We start from the raw sequence: 22,518 nt of genomic DNA, 5'->3' as shown, positions 1-22,518 counted from the left end.
CAGAATTAACTAATGATTCAAACTTTCCAGCAGCGATCTAGGCTCACTTTTAATCTTTTAAGTGAGACTATTTTAAGTTTGCTAGCAAAAAGTGAAAGCTAAGATAATCCAGAAATAACATTGAAAGATAATCCAACATAACATGCTTCTTAAGTATGAAAACCAGACCAAGAACACAGTAGATAAACATCTTCAAGTTTTCATTCCAACTGCATTTTTCATTATTCAGAACCTTCTGTAATTTCAGTGTAAAGCATCATGTTACTCTCAGAAACATACTGAACAGCAGCTCCCCATAATGCCCCTCCAGGGGTCTGTATTGGGACCAGTACTGGTTTAATATCTTCATCAATAACACAGACAGTGGGATTGAGTGCGCCCTCAGCAAGTTGGCTGATGACACCAAGCTGTGGTGTGGTTGACATGCCTGAGAGATGAAGTCCCATCCAAAGGGACCTGGACATGCTTAAGAAGTGGGCCTGAGCGAACCTCACAAAGTTCAACAAGTCTGAGTGCAAGGTCCTGCACCTGGGTCAGGGCAACCCCTGGTATCAATGCAGGCTGGGGGATGCAGGGATTGAGAGCAGCCCTGTGGAGAACTTGAGGGTGCTGGTGGATGCAAAACTGGATGTGAGCCAACAGTGTGCACTTGCAACCCAGAGAGCCAACAGTATGCTGGGCTGCATCAAAAGAAGGGTGACCAGCAGGTCGAGGGAGGTCATTCTGCCCCTCTGCTTCATGCTGGTGAGACCCCACCTGGAGCATTGCATCCAGCCCTGGAGCCCTCAGCACAGGAAAGACATGGACCTGTTAGAGCAGGTCCAGAGGAGGGCCACAAAAATGATGAGGGATGGATCATCTCTCCTGTGAAGAAAGGCCAAGAGAGCTGGGGTTGTTCAGCCTGGAGAGGAGAAGGCTCCAGGGAGACCTTACTGCAGCCTTTCAGTACTTAAAGGGGGCCTATAAGAAAGATGGGGACAGACTTTTTAGTAGGGCCTGTTGCAACAGGACAAGGGGTAATGGTTTTAAACTAACAGAGGGCAGATTCAGACTAGACATAAGGAAGAAATTTTTTACAGTGAGTGTTGAAACACTGGAAAGGTTGCCCAGAGAGATGGTAGATGCCCCCATCCCTGGAAACATTCAAGATCAGGCTGGACAGGGCTCTGAGCAACTTGATCTAGTCAAAAACGTCCCTGCTCATTGCAGGGGGGCTCAACTAGATGACCTTTAAAGGTCCCTTCCAACACAAACCACTCCATGATAATGGAGCTTTTAAAATACAGCATTCATATGGTGGAGAGTGCAGATTACTATTTCACAAGCTTACAAAGAAACAGGACACAGTGCAGAGAAAAAGACTGCAGATAAATCAAAAGCAAGGCAGCTCACCTACAAAAAAGAAGTTTCCTTTGTTTCACCTTACTAGCAACAGTAGATACTTGCTTAAAACTGAATTTCCCACCTCTCCGTTTTGCAGGAATTGGTGAACAGGCTCCTTAAAACATGCAGGTGAGGTGAAATTCACGTTCAGGACAAAGCATCTGTTGTTACAAATCACACCAAAAAAAAAAAAAAACAAACCAAACAAAAAGCCCACAAGCAAAACAATAAAACAAAACCCAAAATCAAACACACAGGACTGTGATATCCAATAAGGGGAATATACTGGACAACAGCTTTGTCCAAAAGAACTTTCACTCTGAAAATGCAGGGGGACAAAAGGAGCTGGTGTGTTGGCAAGGAAATGAAAGATGGGATAACAAACGTAGCTTGTACCAATTTGTACACCATCTGTAGCCACCTGCCACAATCACCGCTCGCTACCTACTTAGCAGATGGTGATTTTCTGTATGTGTTATAGCTAAGGTGAGATCTAAAAAAGAGCTTGAATGTTCAGACAGCAAATTCACAGGCTGTCAGTTTTTTCTTATGTGCAGAGCACATATTTGGGGAAAGCATGTGGGAAAAGTTCATAAGCAGAAAGCTGAAGTTGGCACTGTTGGTGGAAAAAAAGCAGAAACAAACCTGGAACAAACAGCCATGGCAGGACTAAGCTAAAAAAAGCCCTGAAGACAAACTCAATGCACGTGTATATCTGACCTATGGACAGAGAAAGCACCAAAGGAGGAAATCAAAAGAACAGACTGTAATATGACAGAGATGGCTCAGTAGAGACATTCTGAGCTTTTTTAAGGGGATGGCTTCACTTCATGAGAAACAAAGAGGTGCCATGGCTGTATCAGGCTGCAGGAGAGCCAGGATTAGACAATAGTTTTACTAGTCCATGAAGTGAGAAAATGTGGAGGTACCCAAGGGTACCAGAAATAGAATCTTAGTTCCATTAGAATAATTTTTAAATCCTCAACTGACTTCTACAGGGCCAGGACCTCAGCCTACGGAGATATGCAGAAGCAGCAAATTTAGACTTCATCTGGATCAAAGAAAAAGTCTAAATCAAAAAGATGACAACACATACGTGAATAACAGAAGAGGTTGGAAATACCTCCGAAAAACTAGAGGTAGCCTCCAGGGAAAATTCAGTTGCAGAAGGCTTTCTACATACAGTCACAAAAGCGTGATAAGTGACCTGCATTTTTTTCCTTTTAAATATGTATTTGCAAGGTGAGCAGAGGCAATTCAAATGGCAATTTAGCCTGCACCTCTTGTGCTTCTGTACAGCAGCAGCGGGAAAAGCAGAATAAGCATCCAGCAACCAAAGCCACACTTAGCACTACTGTTCACAAGTCGGAACACAGACACAGAGCTGCAAGACCAATTAAATACAATAATTTAATCAACTGAATTCAGGTAAAGCATTCTGGGCACAAGCAATAGAAGAATACTAGATAAGAGCTACTCAGGATCTTCTAAGATAAATAACTTCAGAAGTTGCAGAGAGGTAGATTTCATCACCCATTCCCTTCCTGACTTACCCTGTGATGTAACACAGCCAGTAATTCATTACGAAATTTTGGCTTTTTCTGTGGACAAGCTGTACACTACCAGATACAGCTGCACTCACACAACATCTGTGAGAATCTACTATCTGTGGAGAAGACTATCGCATATGAAGAATCAACCTGGCGTTTTCCCAAGTTCTCAGAGAGATCAAATCGGCTCTCAAACTTTTTAGTAAACAGCTTTCTCGATCAATCATAACTTCCAGTTTCAGCTCACTCCACTATTCCACACACATTTTGTCCTTTTCCAGGAGAAGTGTTTGGCTCTTCCATTCATTTATTTTTATGTATTTTTTTATATAGGCATATGTGTATATATATGTATGTATAAGCACACAGTTTTTGCTTCCTCCCACCATCCCACCCTAGCTGACATGTTCCACTCTTCTTGCTCCTTCTGTTTAACACCATCATGTGAGTGTTGTGCACACAGTCTGGTTTGTCATTTACTGTCATCTTTTCACAATTAGGGATCTCCCACTATTTACTACAAAACCTCATTTAAAGTTGTCACCATTACAAATAGACCGGTAACAAATCCTGGTAACAACTACTTTGCAAAGAACATTCATATTTGACTTTTTTTTTTTTTTTAAAGTCCTTCTTGCAGAAGTAGCTACAACATGACACTTCAATGACCCAAGACCTTGAAATAAGGTGTTTCCAGGTGCAGGTAGAAGGATGTTTAAACATGTTATATTTTAGCTTAATGGTAGGACATCCGCTATTTTCAGCAAATAATCCCCAAGGTGAAAAACCCCATCCCATTTCACTACACCATCCAACAATACCTTTCCCCTTATGCTTTTGTTTTGGATTTATTCCAAAATTGGCTTATTTACTGATTGAGCTGCCAGTAATGGAATAGTTTGTAAGACTGCCTTTTATGTAATATTCCTAGTACATGGACCAAAAACCCCAATTAAAAGCACTGTATTATTTCTACTACCACTTCTTATAATTACAGAAGTAAGGTAACAAAATGATTAAGTATTTTGATACTTTATTACATCTATTCTATATAAATAGCTGACACTAGTGACAAGTTACAGTAACTCAGTGTAAGAGCTTCACTCTGTATTTTAAAAACTTATTTTCTACAAAAGAAGTAGAAAGTTACACTGAGATATCTTCTGAGAATGAAAGGAGATTTTGTGCCTAAAAGTTTGTGCACTTTTTTTTGCCAGCTGTATCACTTGATATTTAAGACACTTCTCCTCATCTACATATGCAAGCTCCAAGAAAGAACTGTTAAGTAATTTCTCTAAGAAACTCAGCAAGAAATCAGCTTTCTTCAAAAAAAAAGTTATTGGAGTACTCAAAGGGTCAAATGAGTGCATAAGGGGTAGGAAAAGATGGTTCTATTAAAAAAAAAAAAAAAGAAAAAGAAAAAAATCAAAGAATAGATATACTTTAATTGCAGGAGTCAGGTTAGGGTAAACAGAATCTAATTCCACCCGAGATGTACCTGCATGCATGCATGCATGCATGGAAGTTTTAATCCAGAACAACAGGTCAAACAAGAGGTCAAAGTTTCCTCCTAAAATTTTTACTTCATTTCCTCCTTTAAGTATCTTTTCAACAGTTTAAAAACGGGTTAAAAAGGATTTCATGCCTCTCAGTTCTCAAGGTTAGCAACGTCAATGTTACCTGCCATATTCCTGAATAAGCTGCTTCTTTTCCTATTTCTTCTCAAACTCATGTTCTTTCTATCCCTTTGTCCTCTCTTTCCTTCCTCTTTCTCTGCATCTTTTTGCTCACAGAGCAGCCTACGCTGATGGTTAGGACACAAGCAGATGACAGCCTGTGTTCTTTTACACAGCTCCTCCCCTAAACCATGCAGCAGGAATCACACACCAACAGCAGCCACTAGGAAGATGGGAGGAAACTATACACAGCAAGTTTCCTCCAGATCACTATATGAAGGGTGGGGCACATTATTTGCAGGGCAAGTCATGTGAAACTAACCACTTGCAAATTCATTACAAAATCAAAACAACGCAGCCACAGCTCTATCTTATCATCATGTTCAGGCTGGCAAGTCACATTCTCATTAAGAACAAACCCCAAAACCAACAAACAAACAAAAACCCACACCAAAACCCACAGAACCCCCCACAACCCAGAAAAAAAAAAGAAGTCATATTTCTGTGAAAATCCCAAATAGAGAAAAACCAAAGTTAAACTAGACAGCCCTTATTACTAAGCTCTGCAAAATATGGGAAGGATGGTAGACTTAACACATTTCTACAAGTGTATTGATCAGCGAAGGGGAGAACTGGTGAAGTAAGCAAATAATTAACTGGGTACATCAACTGAAACAAGTACAAGCAATAAATTGAAAAGGATTAATACACAAATTAAATAATTTTGCTTCAGAGTCAGGATCCTGTTAAGATGAAACTGACAATTCACAACTTGGCCTTTCCCATTTAAGTTGTCTACAGACTTGGCAATGCTTCCTTAGATTCACAGGTCTCTTCCCAGGCACAAGTTATAAAAACTTAAGTAATTAAACTAAAACTGAGGCTGTGAAACAATCCAACTGCTTTGTTGATTGTGAGTGTGAAGTCAAAGGTTAATTTTTTAACAGCAGACTGAAAGAGCATGAAGCCAGCTAGCCTCAGAGGCAGGCATGCTCTGGACATCCTGTTGTGAAAATGGCTTAAAAGAATAATTCCACACAGGGATTAATTTTATAAAATGGGACTAACAAATACAAATAAAAGCACTAGAACAAACGCCCATAAAAGCTTACAAATGAAAAAAGAGATAATTCTATTCACTAATACGTCAAAAGAATTTTTAAGGGAACTGGGGAGACAAACAACACAGGTAAGTCCACATCCACATGAATAAACTGCTTCATTTTATCAATCCAGTTTTGAAATTAATTTAGGAGTCAGTATGAAGCCAGATATGAATACCTGTCAGAAAAACGTATTTTAAATAACCTTGAACTGATTACTAAAGGAATATAAATAAGAACGTACATTACATCTAACAGTGATTTGTCTAAACTGGTTTACTATTATATCAATAATTGAACTGATGCAAACTTCTCATATTAAGCCCTGAATGTTTTGGTGATTAGTCAACTGCTACTTGACATATCTGTGCTCATCTTCCCTTCTAGCTGCATGTGTTGAAGTGATGCATTTCAGAGACTGAAGTGTTAATATTGCTTGCACTTTGTTTAACGTTGAATGTACATCCACTTTATGGAAAAGGTAATCCCAAAATTAGTCTGTTTTCCCATTAACTGCAGACAATACAGGTTCCCTATTTAATAGGCACAGGTGCCTGTGAGAGTTAAATTATTTCCCCAAACAGGCACAAAACCCCTGCACAAAACTGCAAGGAGTATTCTAATCTCTCATTGCAGAGAACAGTTTAATCAAGCCTTTTTGTTATTGTTACTAGAAACACATATGTACATATGACAAACACTAGGTTTTTTGCAGACGACTCATAGCGGATGAGAAATTCATAAGCTTTCATTTTGCTTCTACTTGAAGACCCGAGGGATATAATTTTGTAACAAAGTTTTTTGTTCTGAAGGGTTTGTTCTGGGGTTTGTTTATTTCTCCCCCAAAAAAGCAGCAGTTCTGAAGAGCAGTCACTGTACTACATGAGTAAAAAACAAACAAAAAAACCAAAGTTATTCTTGTGACAAGTAGTCTTCCTGATCGCTTTGACTACCTCCAACTGCCTTGATAATTGATACAGAGTTTTAAAAGTCATTCAGTTAGATGGCAAATTTTACACTACTACAGCCTTCAGGCTTTGTGTTCAAGCCACCAAAGAAAGGAAGCTCTGACTCAGCCAGGATGTTAAATGATCAAAGAAGGAAGAGCACCTAACAAAACACAGCTTCTTCAGTTCAAACCCCAGTGAAAGTTCTCCTCAAGACAATGTCATTTCCATGCAACAGCCCCAACTCACTAGCATGTCAGAAGAACCAGTGGTGGCCATTTATCTTCATAAATATGGATCTGGTGAGATAGTAAAAAAGGTACATCACCACTCACCAACTTTCTCACCACGTGACTGCAAAACAAAAACCTAATCATGATGTGTTATACTAGTTGTTTCCTGGAATGGAGTTCCTCTATGACACAATCCTGTGTGATTTTAAACAAACAAACAAAAACGGTTCCTAGATTTTTCTTGGTCTTCTCTCGTGTTCCACCTGCACTTGAGTCCTGTAAAGGCTGGAGAGTTCTGGTCTGTGAATAACTGAATGTTAATAGCTGCAGAGTTGAAAAAAAATTCCTGAGCGAGAGCACAAGGTCTCCTCCATTTGCTAGCTATGAAACTGAATTAAAAGACAAAAAACGTCACTAGTTTCAGACTGTCTAGTACAGTTAGATCTTAAGTTAGAACTAGGAAAGGACAACCTTTCTTTGGCCTGACCCACAGTAGCATCTTTAAAAGACTGTATATAGCTTTTCTTACGGACTTAACACTGCCCTGAACAGCTCCTGCTGAATTTACAGCCGACATTGAACTCAATGGCTCATTCAGGGATTAGCTGACATACTGCATGCCCTCTGTGATTACATCTGAATTCACATTCATGTTCCCAGTTTAAGTTTTTGTGTATGGACATAAAAACCCTGCAACAGAAAGTAAAACATGAGAGGTTTTGCAGTTGCTGATTTTTCATTTTCCCTGGAAGAACCTAGAAAAAAGGCCTGAACCAGAAATAAGCCAAGGGTAGTAAAATGCAGTCAGCTGAATATCAAGTTCCAAATAATCAACTTGCAGAGTGAAGAAAATCGGTTTGACTAAGTTTGTTGGCTCACTTGGTGATGTGAGAACATAAACAGAGAAAGTAACAAAACAGAGAAACAAATGAACAAAATTAGATCTGATAAATACTGGTTTATTCACTACAAATTCTGTTAATTTTCCAGTATAATCAGGAAACTTTGTTTCCATTTCTGGCATTTTACCTCTCACCCACTACAGCAGAGAGATTAATTCTTCAGTTACATCCTGTTCCTGTGTTATTACAGTTTCCCACCATCTTGCAGAAACCTGACCGCTTCCTTCATGGATAGCTTTCCTTCCAAGTTTTAGGTGTATTCAAGTACATGTCTCACCCAGGAAAAGACAATTCATGATACCTTCCTCATTCTGTAAAAAGCTCTTCCTTCGTATTGCCAACCTATGATTAAATATGCCACCTATTTTTATTAGGTTTTAAACTTTCTTAAGAAAAAAAAAAAAAAAAAGTCCTACTTCTACTGTTCCTAACAAGCAGAATAGTTAAAAAAGTCCTGCTTCTACTATTCCTAATAAGCAGAATAGTTCTTCACCTTGGTATTATTTCAGAAATACACAGATGTCTACAAATACAAAGGTAGCTAGCACAGCTCAAGTATGAGATGTTCTTTACATAACAAGCAGAATAAGTTAAGAACAAAAAACCAGCTAACACAGAAATCATTACATGGATAGTTCCTTTAGTTTGTGTTCTAATCCAAATCCTTCATACAATACCAAAAAAATCCCTAATATTACTTAAATAACCAGTAATCTAAATCCACCTGCTTGGACAGACCTCACTCATCTCCACAGCATTTTTTACAGCATCATGCTTGGTGGTCCTACATACTGCAGTTAAAAAATGGTATTCTAATACAATTAAAGTATTTCCTTTTCATCCATGCAGACTTAACTGGCTTTGCCCAATCCAGCAATCCAGTTTGTTGCAGTATGATTACACACCTGAAGTGACTCTAAATGGCAGGAGACAGAAATAAGCTCCATTATATCATTCTCTCAGAACACAAATAGAGCCTGCACAAGATAAATTATGTGTTAGACTGCGTCAATGCTGAACTTTTACATAGAATTTCCCACATCATCTGCGGCAGAAGCAGTCACAGAGCAATAGTTTTGACAAGGTGCTGACATTTTACAGCCTCGTCATCTAATCCTATTGAGAGCAAGTGCAGACATGATAAAGAGCTAATGAGCTTCTCTGTGCACACTACAGCACTCACCACTGCTGCTCGCGCAGGCACACAGCAAACAGAAAGGTCAGCCAACAACGCTCTGGTTGCACCTCCTATCATCACTCTATACCGCACTACTGAAGAAGCCCCAGAATAATTATGGGCTTCTCACTCCGTATTTTGTCTTAGGTACAGTTATCAGCTGTGAAGATAATATCACACCTATATTTACTCCTAGCAGAATCTAATGACCTCATTGTAAAAACACCAACATGTAGTTAAAACTATCACTCGAAGAGGATTTTCAGCCAAGCTGCCCTACAGAAAATAGTTTAAGAGCTCAAAAGCCTTAGAATTCTCTCACACACCCTTATGGTTAAGGGACAAAAACCCTGAGTAAATCTTTGAAGAGCTAGAGATTGCACTTAACAAAATCATGCTTAAAAGGTACTCTATTCAATCCCACACAATGCCAACCTATGAAGCAAGTCTCAGTTTCCCTCTGCATTGCACAGGTTTTGCATTTATACGGAGCAGATTTATAACATGCTTAGAATTACATAAATGCTAAGAGAATCATAGAACTGCTTAGGCTGGAAAAGACCTCTGAGATCAAGTCCAACCGACAACCTAGCATGTCAACTCCACCAATAAACCATGTCCTTAAGTGCCACGCATCTTCTAAATACCTCCAGGGATGTCGATTCCACCACCTTCCCTGACTGGCAGACTGTTCCAATGCTTCACCACCCTTTCAGCGAAGGAATTTTTCTTAATATCAAATCTAAACCTCCTGGCACAAGTTGAGGTCATTTCCTCTTGTCCTATCACTTGTAACTTAGAGGAAGAGACAGACAGGCACCTCACAACAACCTCCTGTCAGGTGGCTGCGGAGAGCGATCAGGTCTCCCCTGAGCCCCCTCCTCTCCAGGCCAACCCCCCCAGGTCCCTCAGCCGCCCCTCACAAGGCTGGTGCCCCAGCCCCTGCCCCAGCCCCCTGCCCGGCTCTGGACACGCTCCAGCCCCTCCACGTCCCCCTGCAGTGAGGGGCGCAAAGCTGAACACAGGGGTCCAGGGGCGGCCTCACCAGTGCCCAGCGCAGGGGGACGGGCACTGCCCTGGTCCTGCTGGCCACGCTGTGTCTGCTACAAGCCAGGATCCTGTTGGCCTTTTCGGTCACCTGGGCACACTGCTGGCTCCTGTTCAGATGTCCATCAACCAGCACCCCCAGGCCCTTTCCCACCAGGCAGCTTCCCAGACACCCTTCCCCAAGCCTGCACTGTTGAGCGGGGTTGTGACTCACGTGCACATGTTGCAGAGCACCCTCTTTCTTGTCTTTACGGCTCGTACAGGTCTTTCCTGTATACTATTGGTATCTTCCTTAGTATTTTAAATATATATGAATATAAATACCCAAACACATAAATATACACATATATAAAATCCCCCAAAATTTCTTCCCCTTCATAAATTCACACAATCTTTCTTCAGTCCTTTTTTGCACAGTCTCACAACAATTTTAAAGGAACAGTACACATTTCCTCACAGGATATATAAGGTATACACAGCAAAGTGGGCCAAAGGAGCAGGAATTCTATATTACAAATAGTAAAGCTTTAAAAATATCAACAAAGGAGAACATTCTAACATAACAAATGAAGAACTCTACATTAAAAAAAGACTTCATTATTTCAGTATCTCTTTGTTTGCTTGTTTAATCATCCCCTGGGACAATCTGTACTGTTAAGAAACGTGTAGAAAACAGTCATCAGTTTTTGTTGTTGTTCAATTAGTGCTATACTCAGTGTTTGAGCTCATGCAAGTGTCCTTTGGGGAAACGTCCTGCGTGCCATTAGCACTATTCTTAATGAGGGAAAGCATGAAACTCCTTTAGTGCTCTGCCAGAATTGTTTTATCTTCAAGTCAAAAGAACAACTGCTTGGAGTAACCCCAAAAAAAGCATTTAACAATTACAAGTGGCAAACAATATTCCCAAGCATTATAGTCATAGCACTCTTCTATTAATAGGCTAGCAGTTATACTGAATAAAATATGTATTAGGCAGCTTTATTATGCAGACAGTCATGACTCTCCAGCTAAGGCTGCTACGCTGGTTTCCATTATGAGCCCAGTTTTGATCCATTTTACTCTTTCTGCGAGAGGTAGGGTGGGGAACAGGAGGATGTTTCATGTTTGGTTTCAAGACAAAGGAGAATATTTTTAGGAAGTTTGAGGTTAATTGGACATGCTGCTTTTGAGATATGGGACATAGGCGTTTCTTTATCCCTTTTTTTAGAAAAAAGCAGTTTAATGGCAATGTTTTTGTTCATAAAAAGCTTTTTAACTAGTTCTCCAGATTTTCTTTAGAATACAAAATTGGAATTGAAAACTAGGTGAAAGGAAGGTCAATACTTACAGCTCTAAGAAATATATATAGACAGAAGATCTAACACTTCTCCTAGCTACATTTATTTTCAAAAATGCATGCAAGCTTTTTCCACTGTGAAAAAAGCAAAGCATCAATTAAACACTAAAAAACAAAACTTAAAGCAAAGCTTTTAATTCTTATCACAGTGCAGGGCAGAGGGAATAAAGCATTCCCCCTCACAGCTGCTGTTCGTCTAACTGTCCCCTCATTCTTCATGTTTCTAGGTTTTCTATCTCAGCTTCATAATCCTGACATCAAGCATCTTCACGTCTCTCACACCTCCTTGATCCTAGCTTCAGCATGATCAAGAGTCTACAAGTCTTTACACCTGCATATTCCTTTTGTTGCCACCCCCATACCTAACTGGAGAGCAGAGGCTTTAATGAACAAGGTAAGAGTGAAGCTCTGGTTAAAGGTTTGCATTTCATACTTGACAAGTTCATTTAAACCATGCCTAAAAGCATTCCCTTGTCTTCTCAGTGACACACACGTATATTCTAACACATGCCCTTACAAAACACACACAATGAACCCCAGCTGGCATTGAGTTCGGTCACAGGGGAGCATCGTATAGAAGAGCTGAATTTAAGTAGACACTGTGGATGACCTACAGAAATGGAATGAAGGCAACTTATTTCAGCTGGATTTAATATACAGTCTTCTTAACGAGATAAGAACTACCTAATGACTGCAACAATGGGGAGATCTCAGGGCCAGGCAGTATTATACAACTGATGAGATTCCATAGACTTGCCACTTACTCATGTCACTAGAAGAGAGGAAAAAGGTAGAAGTACAGCCATTCCCAGTTCAAACTCCAGAAATGCAACGGTGACTGCATACTTCTCTCTTTCAGTTCTATCCACAAACCCGAGAAGTTCAGACATTTGTTTGAAAGACTGCACACCTGATTGCTGGAAAGGCAGACAGCAGAGTCTACTTCTCCACCCTCTTATTATTTAGTGTACTAATATCTCTTTGCCGTCCTTTCTTTTTACCTGGAGAGGTCAGAAAGATTCATTCTCTTAAGTTATCTTAAGACTGTGGTAAGAAAATTCTTTAATTCTATGACAATCTCACTCCAAGTCCCATGCAAGTGTTAGGGATGTGCTGTTGTGGTGTATGTAACTGCGTGCAGTTCTGGGCCCCACAGTTTTAAAAGGATGTGAAAGTCCTTAAATGTGTCCAGAGAAGGGCAACAAAGCTGGTGAAAGGGCTGGAAAGAATGTCCTGTGAGGAGCAGCTAGCTTGGGTTTGTCTTGTTTGCAAAGGAGGAGACTGAGGGGCAGCCTCATTGCTCTCTACAGCTTCCTGAGGAGAAGTGGAGAGGGAGGTGCTGAGCTCTTCTCCCTGGTACCCAATGATAGGATGTATGGGAATAGTTCAAAGCTGCATCAGAGGTGGTTTAGACTGTACATTAGGAAGCATGCATTTCTTTACCAAGAAGCTGATCAAACACTGGAACAAGCTCCCTAGAGAGGAGGTCGATGCCCCAAGCCTATCTGCATTTAAGAGGCATTTGGACAATGTTCTTAACACACTTCAACTTTTGGTCAGCCCTGAAGTAGTTAGGCAGATGACTGGTAAGGACTACATGATTGTTGTAGGTCCCTTCCATCTGAAATAGCCTATTCTATTCCAAAAACTTTGCAGCTGTGGATGCACTGAGTCATCATACGCATGCAGCAGGCCTAAAAACTTCCTCTACTAGAGGTCTATAGTAATTCAGGACAAATACATCTTAGTCGCTTTAAGAAGGTGAGATTTAAACCACTGGGGAAAAGTTTTAGAAATTCTGAATTGTTTCTGACAGCATATTTTCAGTCGTTTTCTGAAGAGTTTATTCAGGTCTCTTTTGATATTAACAGGTATCTATGCAAATCAGAAATCAATTATACAGGAGAACCAGTGTAGTTGACTATGTATGAGTATTTACCAAATACATAAAGAAAATCTGAACCAAATATTTTTCCTTTATGTCTTTGTTTTCAGGTTGCTACGGCTAGCTTAAGTTTACAAATCTTTCATACAAAAAACAAACATCTAACTTTCCAAATCTGATTAAAAACCAAAACCAGTATTTTTTTTTACTCAGGAGAGAATCTGGAAGTAGAAACCTAGCATCAGGTTTGCTCGCTTGCTTTGTACGACACAGGTACACACAGAAGTTATCACACAGTAGGTTTCCATCTCTCTGCTAGGTAGGCATGCTCTTATATCCGAGCTGAATGCAAGCTAATCCCAGGCAAGCTACCCCTCAGTAAAAACAGAGAGAGGTATGCCTCTTTGAATTTACCCACACAGCGCCACATGCTCAGAAAATAAGAGACAATTCAGGTGAAGCAGCTAATGCTGGGTAACTGGTTACACCATAACAAGTTTGCTCACATGGCAAGGCTGATAGTTCCTATCATGAGGTCTCATAAAGATTCAAGAGGTAGAAGACCTCAGATGCTGCTGTTTTATAGACAGCATTATATGACTCTCATGGGACTACAAACTTCAGGGGTTATTCAGATAAGGTTTCCAAGTCTCAATGAAGCTTTCAAAAATGTTCATGAAACTGAATGCAAGCATTTTCAGCTTTTATAAGCAGCACTTCAAATAAAAACCAAAACACATTTTCAGCATGTCAGGATACTTGGACTAGCTTTATTCACAGTTTTGAGGTCATCTGCAGTGTTAAGAGTTTTGAATTATCTTTCTTTTCATTGCCTCATTACAGTACAAAGCTATAGATAGCAGCAAGACACACACAGATGAAGTGGCTCTTTAAGAATAACTACTTAAATTTAATTTGAACAATGCAATGCACCACAGGTAAGGACTGTGAAATTGCATTAGAGCCACTGAAGACTAGCATGGCAAGCTCCTCCTGTTTCAGAAGTGCCAAACTGAGCTTTCACTTATGAGCTGTCTCGCTCTTAAACTTAAGTTTGTGCCAGACAATTGTACAAGTTAATCTGTGAGCTGTTTGCCCTGTAAATTACACAGATGTATTTGCTGCTGGTTTATAAAATCAATCCTACAGACATTTTTAAACAATTAAATCATTCAGGGAAAATCTTCAGCTCTCCTCAGCTGAAGAAATCTTGCCTGAACATGGAAAGATACACAGGACTCCAGTATGTTTAAACCGAAACACAAGACACTTCTATGCCATGTCCAAGATGTCAAAGAAGCAGTGACCTATTTTCCTATTTTAAACAAGGCATAACAATTTTAGGTAAGATTCAGATTGTCAGCAACAATTCAGCAAAGAAATATGATTTGACAGCAAAAATCATGAAAACACTGGGACTTAGTATCTGAAGGATGTTAGTAAAGACTGCTATTTACAGAGAGGAGCAGAAAAAGATGCAACTGAAACATATAAACTTTGCTTTAATGCTTGTAACAAGAGGCAAAAGCACATTCTGAGTCTTCAGAAGAAAGAAAATGCTAATCTAAGGATTTTAATTCATAAACTTTGTCAACTCCAGATGGGGTCGTTTCACAAGATAAGTTGCTCCTACTGTCCTCCTAGAAATTACAGCCCTTCAGGTGGAGTAAATGAGTGTGTTGCACATACTCCTCTCTGTCACACACCATCCAGTACATCTGTTAGAACTACTCCCAACTTCAGTTTAGATCAAGGTGCAAATCTTTCCATTTGCAGTCTCCCATTTAATTCTTCATTTAACTGCAAGGTAAGATGACTGTAGGGCAATAGTCTCTCTAATACGAGAGCTAACTTTGCTAACAACAAAGATTAATCAGAGTCCTGATTTAAACCATAGAAATGTGACAAATTCAGACCTGTGGCATGAAGAGGAGCCACTGCTGCATAAAGAGAAACTGAGCTTAGTGCAAAATTGCATACTTCCCCTATTTCAAAATAATTTACCTGGAGATATCGCTCTGTGGAACTGATACATGTCTTCTCCAATCAGTTCTTGTGCAACCTGCTTAATCTTCCGTCGGACAGCATCGAGCTTGACTTCAGACTCATTTAGTATTTCTTCCCCATTGGGAGCACTGCAATCATAGAACAGCTTTCAGAATGTGAACAAACAGTTAAAAAATATTACACATTTTCTTTACTAACCCATACATTTTCAATGGCTTTAGGAAAAAGCAAAGCCAGTATTGGAAAGAGAAACAGTTTAACTTTCATTGATACTGCAGATTCTTAAATTCTGTAGATTATGAAAATAATCAACCAGCCAAACACAGTTCTGGTAGATGATGTTTATTCCAGTCCAGAATTTTAATTATTGCTTAAATAAGAACAATGAGAAATACATGCAAAGGCTTCAAAAAACGATGCCAGAAAATCAGCAATCTTTGCAGAAGTCCCTCAAGCTCTTAAAAAAAAATAAATTAGTATTTTGCAATACATTACAGTATTGCAAAATACAATACAGGATCTACCTCTACATGTGATTACTTTTTTTTTTAGGAAGTAATTATGAACTATGCAATTCAGGAACAGGTGAAATATCTATTCACAAACATAGTATGTACTTGGCATTTAAAGTTTAGTTTATCTAATTTCCTTTAAACTTCCCCACCCTCAAATAACCTATATGGTGTACTGGTTTACAGTCTATTTAAGGAACTACTGATAGACAGGTCCCAAGAAAGCATTTAAAAGCACTAAAGTTTACTGAAATTAAAGCCACAATAATAGCAAAGAGCAAAGGAGAAGGAAATAAAAATACAGCATGGAAAGCTTCCACTCTCACAAAACCAGAAATGTCTTACAAAACAGGAATCTAAAAATCAGAGTAAAGGGAGTAAAGGAGTTTTTTGTTGTTGTTCTTTCCTCTACCAGTTCCCAGATACATAGCCCCTGCAGTGGGAGTAGCTATTTACAGTCAAGGCTGTAGCAGTTACTAGAATTATCACAATGCCTCCTCTTTGCAGAACAGGAGCAAGTTAAAAAGAGGGCAACTTCATAATACCTATTTATAACTGTTACTACTATGGTAACTATAAATAGTCACTACTACAGCAGAAATGCATTGATAGGCAACAGAAAATAAATTAAATTAAAAATAGAAGGAACCGGGAGAGCTGTTACAGTTATAACACATTAAGAACAACGTCTGACACATAGTAAATATTTTACGCAACAGGCTATGCAAAGCTTCAAATTTCTTTGTTATTCTTCTAGTTTGTCTGTGGCTTACAAAGATTGCTTGAAGGCTCATGAGAACACAAAACATGTAGAAGCTCAAAACTTCACACAAAAGCCTCTTAGACTGCAGTATGAGTTGACATAAATAGAACCCAGGTCACCTCCTCTTTGCATTGATGACCTAGGGCAGGGCTGCAAAAACTGAAATGGTGAAGTAACTGCAGAGGTAACGAATCTGAAGGAAGAGTGCATGCTCTTCTTGCCTAGCCTGCTGAAATCTGGAAAGCTCTCACCTGCCGTTACCTACTATGATGCTGTTTAATACATCAATAAAACCAACTGAGAAACCTGAACCAGCATCTTTTAATTCTCTAACTGGAGTGTGCATTCATTAGCTCACATCCACCCTAAAGATGTTCATGGGAAGTTAATTAAATTCCTCTCAACAGAACACTGCACCTATTAATCACAAATACAGAAAACACTGCAATGCAGCTTCTACGTTTCCATGAACACTTTCATGCTCAATGTGACTCACCTGGTAAACCTGTGGAGCAGAAATATTGTTCTTTTGCTTTCAATAGTTATATCACGACTGAGCTTCACAAGTCGTTCATATTTATCGTGCCTGGTGTCAAGCTCCAGCTGAAATGCTGCAGTCAATCAATATGGTTATCACATATACATAGTGTACAGGAAGAGCAGAGAGCCTGTGCTACAGTGACTGTTTATGGGCCCCAGCCCCACCAGTCTTTTCCCTGGGAATGTCTTTTCCCAAGGTGGGCAGCGCAGCTGCTCCTGCATGGGGCACAGCTGTGAAGGCCACCACCTCCCACCACCTGCCTGAGCTGCAAAATCAAAGATACTACTTTTGTTTAATAAGGCAGCCCAAACAACTTTAATGTAAAATACTTTTTTTAACTAGTAAAATGTGTTCTGCAATACTGCTGTTCAGGAAACAAGACTTAAAATTTCACCCAAATTCAGCAAGATAAATTAAAAAAATAAACCCCGACAATCATTAGTAAGTAAGATTTGCCAGTCTAAACCAAACCAACCAAACAAGGCATTTGGCTAAGGCACATACACTGTTAAAAACGCACCATTTAGTAAAAAGAATTTTCATTTCACATCCCAGCTAGACATGGCCAATAGTCAAGTATTTTAATATCCCTAAGAACTATAAGTATTAAAGCAAAGTGAGATCAATTACTTAAAGTAAGATTTCTGTCTTACAGACGTACATTCCTTCTGTCTAACTCTAATGAAGGCAGAGAAGAGAGGATATGTGTCTGGTTATCACAGTCAAACATTATGAATGTTTCACAGATACCATTAACATTTTATAGATGATTACTCCACTAAATAAACCATTAATAGATACCTATAAGAAATCTAACACACCTCCTGCGTAACTGAGTTAAAACATCTGTGTGAGAATGGGGACAATTAGCTGAGAGGATACATTTTTAAAGGGCCTGACAAGTGAATATCCTCTAAAAAAGTGTAGCAGTTTCCTGGCAAGCTAAGTTTAGATGAAGGTACAAAAATAACTGTACTTCTCATTGCCTTGATAAAAACTTGGTTCCTCTTACTTTGTTCTGTTCTCCCCAATCTTCTTCTGAAACTCTAAGATAAATTACAAATACTCCTACTAATCTTCTAAATCTTTCACATGTCTGATTGGTGTGTCTCTTCCAAATTCTGAGAGTCTAGTTCACCACTAAATTACCATCAAGAAGAAATTTACCCTCAGGTCATACCAACAGGAACGTGAGGGAAGGTGACCAGTACTTTCCTTCATAGGATGTCACATATGACATTTCCAATGTCCATTTACAAATTTCATCTACCAGGAAATTCACTATTCTGAAAATCTACGATATTAGCAATGTCCCCAGTCTCTTCCGGACAGTTGTGGCTTTTATGTTAGACTTTAAGCCTGTTAGGGACTACTAGGAAGTGTCTTGTGACCTGAACTAAAACACCAACAAATACAGTAATCTTTAGCCTAATAGAATGCAAGAATACCTATTGTACTATTGCCTAAACTGCAAAGGATTAGAACTCAGGGGATTCTCCAGGCTCATGCATCAGGATCACAAAGCCATTTCCTCCACACATTCTGCTTTAATGTCTAATCCATCACTGAAAGCCAAGACTCAATACTCTATTGATCTTGGTGATGCAGAATCAGATCATTAAAAATGACACTTAACAAATCTTAGCCTTACAAACCAAGATGCTGTCCACTCCCTGTATCACTGAGCTGTCATATTAAAAAATGTATTAAGCAAAAGAAATGCTCCTTGGGTTTTGATTAATTATTATTATTAAAGAAGACAACTTCCCATTAGTTAAGAAATCTCTGGTGCCAACAGATAACTATGGCAATTCAAGTACTTTTTTTTCCCAAAGAGATTAAAAAGAGCAACATGTGTATAACCATTTAATGTCACACATCAGGTTGTTTAGATTTGGGCAACATACGTAGAAATAGTGCACCACTCTGGTCCATCTTGCACAGCCTGCTCAATTATAAACCATCCGGAGCTCACCTTTGCTTAATACTTGCTCTGACATGGAGACAAAGACCACCAGCATCTCTGTGTGGGGCTTACGAGCACTAGTGCAATACAAAGAGTCCACCTTTGAAAAGCTGAATAAACTGAGTCATTTACATCTTTTCTGAAATTAACCAAACGCTGCTGACTGGATCTCATGGGAAAAGAGGGAAACAAGTGTTGTTTTGAATTTGAATTAATGGCAACCTTATAATAAACTGATATGCTTAACTGTGAAAAATTAAAGTTGAAAATACAGTTGCACTACTCAATTGAAGAGCAAGTGCACGTACTTTATTCATTATAAAAGTTCAGGGGTCAAAGTTAATCACCTGCCAAGCTGACTTCCACAGAAAAAAAGAAGTATCTGTTTTAAAGAAAGCAAGGAAATTACATGATACTGAAGTGACCATCTGTAACAGCCATCCAGCTCTTAATTCTTCATCCTCCTTAGCTTCATAAAAAAATATGTGGGACAGGGAAAATCTTACACCAAGAATTAATCTGTTTCCCGTATCACATCTCCCTTCTTTTGTCAAAACTGCTCATTTCTGAAGCTCAACTTAGCCTTGTCTAATGAGAAAGTTCAATTAGATTAACTGGAGTTTACATCTGGTTTTGTGCAAAATCCTGTAAAAACAATTTGGTTGGAGGGAAGTTTACACTTGCTTATTCAAAGAAACTGAAACATAAGCTAATTTTGAAAAGGCACTCAAACTAAAGTAAGTGTCTATATTAGTTAGCTAAACTCTTATTTTTAAAGAGCATGGATAAACAGCTACCAACTGGCAAATCAATGCATCCAGATTTACATTGAAGTAACTTAGTGATCTATGCACCACAGCCAAGGTCAACAGCCAAGAGCCTTCTCAGTCTCCCAGAGGAAGCCATCTCTTCCTCTTGTCCCCACGGCTCAGATTTTGCATTACACCTGCAGATCTTAGTTTTCTGCCACCAAAGGGCCCAGTAACCTTTGCAGTTACCAGTAACTGTAACAGTAACCCAGTAACCTGGCTGAACACTTAAGCAGTTTGCTTAGTATCAGGTTCAGCTCAAATGGGGTGGGGAGGGGGAACCACAGGTAGGATGAAAAAGGGAGCAAGTCAGAAGTCAGGTGGAGCTATACAAAATCCCGCTCTCAGGACTTCACTGCACAAAAAGCAAAACACCAAGCTCTAAATGTATGAAGGAGTCCAACTAGTTTCAAGTTTCTCCCCCAGAGAAAGCTGGTTTATTCCATCACTAAATACCAAAAAATTTCCTAAGAATTTCTATACCACATTATTATAATCTGGCTTTCCAAATGCTTACTTACATTTAAAAGACGTCATCAAAGCTGAAGATGAATTAACATTCTCTTTTTCCTCTCTTCTCTGACCATGTGGAAAATTGTCATGCTTTCGTTTTCTGAACCCACCCGATCCTATTCATAAAAAATACACAAAAAAAAAAAAAATTTAAAAATGAAGTAATTTTGCCAGAGCATAAGCAGGATCAGAACACTGTCACCAGAGCATCCCTGACCGTAGCCATATTTTCAGGCTAGAATAAGGTAACTGGATGAACCTTATTACCAACTGACATCATCTTCACATTAGCATGCTACTTTTTCCACCACATTCCTAGTGAAAATTAGAAAAAAATCCTACCGCTTCTAATGGCTGTGTGTGGTAAGATCCCAAGTCTTTTTTTTTTTTTTTTTGTGTGTGTGTGTGTGTGGTAAGGTCTTCATACTCTTTTCTGTTTCCTTTCTGTAAGGGAATGGCTGCATGGAAATCCTTGCGTGAGCAAGGGCCTACAGGATTAGACCTTTTATTCCCCCCCCACCCTTTTTTTTTTTTTTTTTTTAATTATTTTAAATATTCAGCTCAGCAGGAGTCATTAAAACTACGTTTTCCATTACTGTAATTATTTATGTCATGAGTCTTCAGAGTCTTCAGTAATCAGAAAAAGCAGCAAGGCATAACTTAAGTAGGCCACCATTGTCCAGGCATGCAGGTTTAGCTCCTGCAGTGCAGCATCTTGGGTCCTTACACTCTGCCCATTAACCAGTTTCTTCGTTTTCACCCCAATACAGCTGTTCCCTTCAACTGGCCTGATACGCCTCTTCCTTAGCCTTCCCTTTCAAACCCTCACCTCGCACTCATCTCTTTTGGACTGCCTTACTTTACCACTGACTTGTACCTTACACTGCTTCTTCCTTTTGTCCTTCCCTCATCTAGGACTGACCCACTGTGTCATTCATGTTTTAACCATTCCTCCCCCTTACTACCTCCTTTTTGTGACAGCTGTACACTTTGTGTTCCTAACAGAGGCCAAAATCTGGCAAACTTACATGCAAGCATACCTTTTTGAATATGTGGAGTTCTCTCAATTTCCTTAAAAGAAGAACAAAAGGAAGCTACTTAAAAGTTACAGACGAACACTGGATTTTAAAATGTTTCCGTTTAATTGTTTATTATCCAAAACCAAAACCAGAAGTGGGCGTAGTTACTTTCTAAAAGAGGAAACTGAAAATCATTTTTTCCTTCTTTTCTGTTAGGACATGAGTTCAGGGCTTTGTTTTTCCTGTAGAAGTTGAAAACATTACAAACACAACCCCTGAAATAGTGCACAGAATTAAACTCCCTGCAGCATTCTTAAAGTTGGGAACATCATAATGACCTACAGGAAAAAACAGGCGTGTGGTGGGGGGATGCAAGAAATAGAGAAGAAGTTCCAGTGAATAACCAACTTGGGTATCAGAGAACCCCACCAGCTGCAGGAACTGTAACTTAGGCTTAAGTTTGAAAAATAAAGAGGCCAGCTTCCTTGCGGCAGAGCCGGATTTCTGGCTGAAGGGAGGCCCGCTCCGAAGGGAGGCCTCTGTGACTGCCCAGGCCAAACCAACACCCAGGCGAGCGCCATGGCACCACTACAACCGCTTCACAGACCTAACACACACCCCGCTTTTGGCTGTACCGGCCCGGCCGCCTCTTTACCACCGAGAATGAAGATTTCTAAAACTAGAATTGCAGACGTATCTGTAAAGCCCAAGTGACAGGACGATAACACCTGATGAAGCAGCCCCCCTCAGCTAAGGGCAGAGATCAGTGACAGCCGCAGGGCACCGCGGCCTCACGGGGGAGGCGCGCTCCCGCTCCCCCGCCCCCGCCGCCGCTTTCGCGGGCTCTGGCTCCTCACGCCTTCGCCTCCTGCCGGCTCCGGGGGCTGAACCGGCCGCCGTGGGCCCACACGGCCGTGGCCGGCTGCGGCTGGACCGCCCCTCGGCGGCGGCGGCGGCAGGAGGCGCATCGGCCGCCCGCCCCGAGAGGCGCCCGCCCATACCGCTGTGCACCAGGCGGCGGCGGGCAGCTCCGCGCCGTCAGGGCCGGGGTACGCGTCTGCCTCCTGCGGCGGCCGCAGCCGCGCCGCGCACCGGGGAGCCGCCGGCTCCCACCGCCGCCGGACCGGAGAGGGGAGGGAGGGGGGAACG

General features: G+C 40.2%; 1 protein-coding gene and 1 long non-coding RNA gene across 4 annotated transcripts in view; one reads left to right on the top strand and one right to left on the bottom strand.

Annotated features, from left to right (window-relative positions):
- Positions 1 to 12,038, top strand: LOC308064420. The gene is made up of 2 exons (XR_013928370.1): positions 1 to 8,203; positions 8,247 to 12,038. It is a non-coding gene; the product is annotated as an uncharacterized lncRNA (long non-coding RNA).
- The window catches only part of TSNAX (translin associated factor X), a 42,333-nt gene that overhangs the window by 3,636 nt on the left and 16,179 nt on the right, over positions 1 to 22,518 (bottom strand). Inside the window, exons 2-5 of one of the 3 annotated variants that reach the window (XM_080388897.1) lie at positions 21,391 to 21,421; positions 20,359 to 20,466; positions 17,018 to 17,132; positions 15,244 to 15,374 (exon numbers count right to left, since the gene is read on the bottom strand). In XM_080388897.1, the coding sequence (XP_080245023.1) occupies positions 15,244 to 15,374; positions 17,018 to 17,132; positions 20,359 to 20,374 (262 nt within the window). In that variant the 5' untranslated portion in view covers positions 20,375 to 20,466; positions 21,391 to 21,421. Of the gene's footprint in view, positions 1 to 15,243; positions 15,375 to 17,017; positions 17,133 to 20,358; positions 20,467 to 21,389; positions 21,422 to 22,518 lie in introns of those variants that run through there. The other 2 variants (XM_080388896.1, XM_080388895.1) reach the window with 2 other exon arrangements.

This window comes from Falco punctatus (assembly GCF_963210335.1).
Source record: "Falco punctatus genome assembly, chromosome: 5".
NCBI lineage: Eukaryota > Metazoa > Chordata > Aves > Falconiformes > Falconidae > Falco > Falco punctatus.
This window is presented reverse-complemented; position numbering and strand designations above follow the sequence as displayed.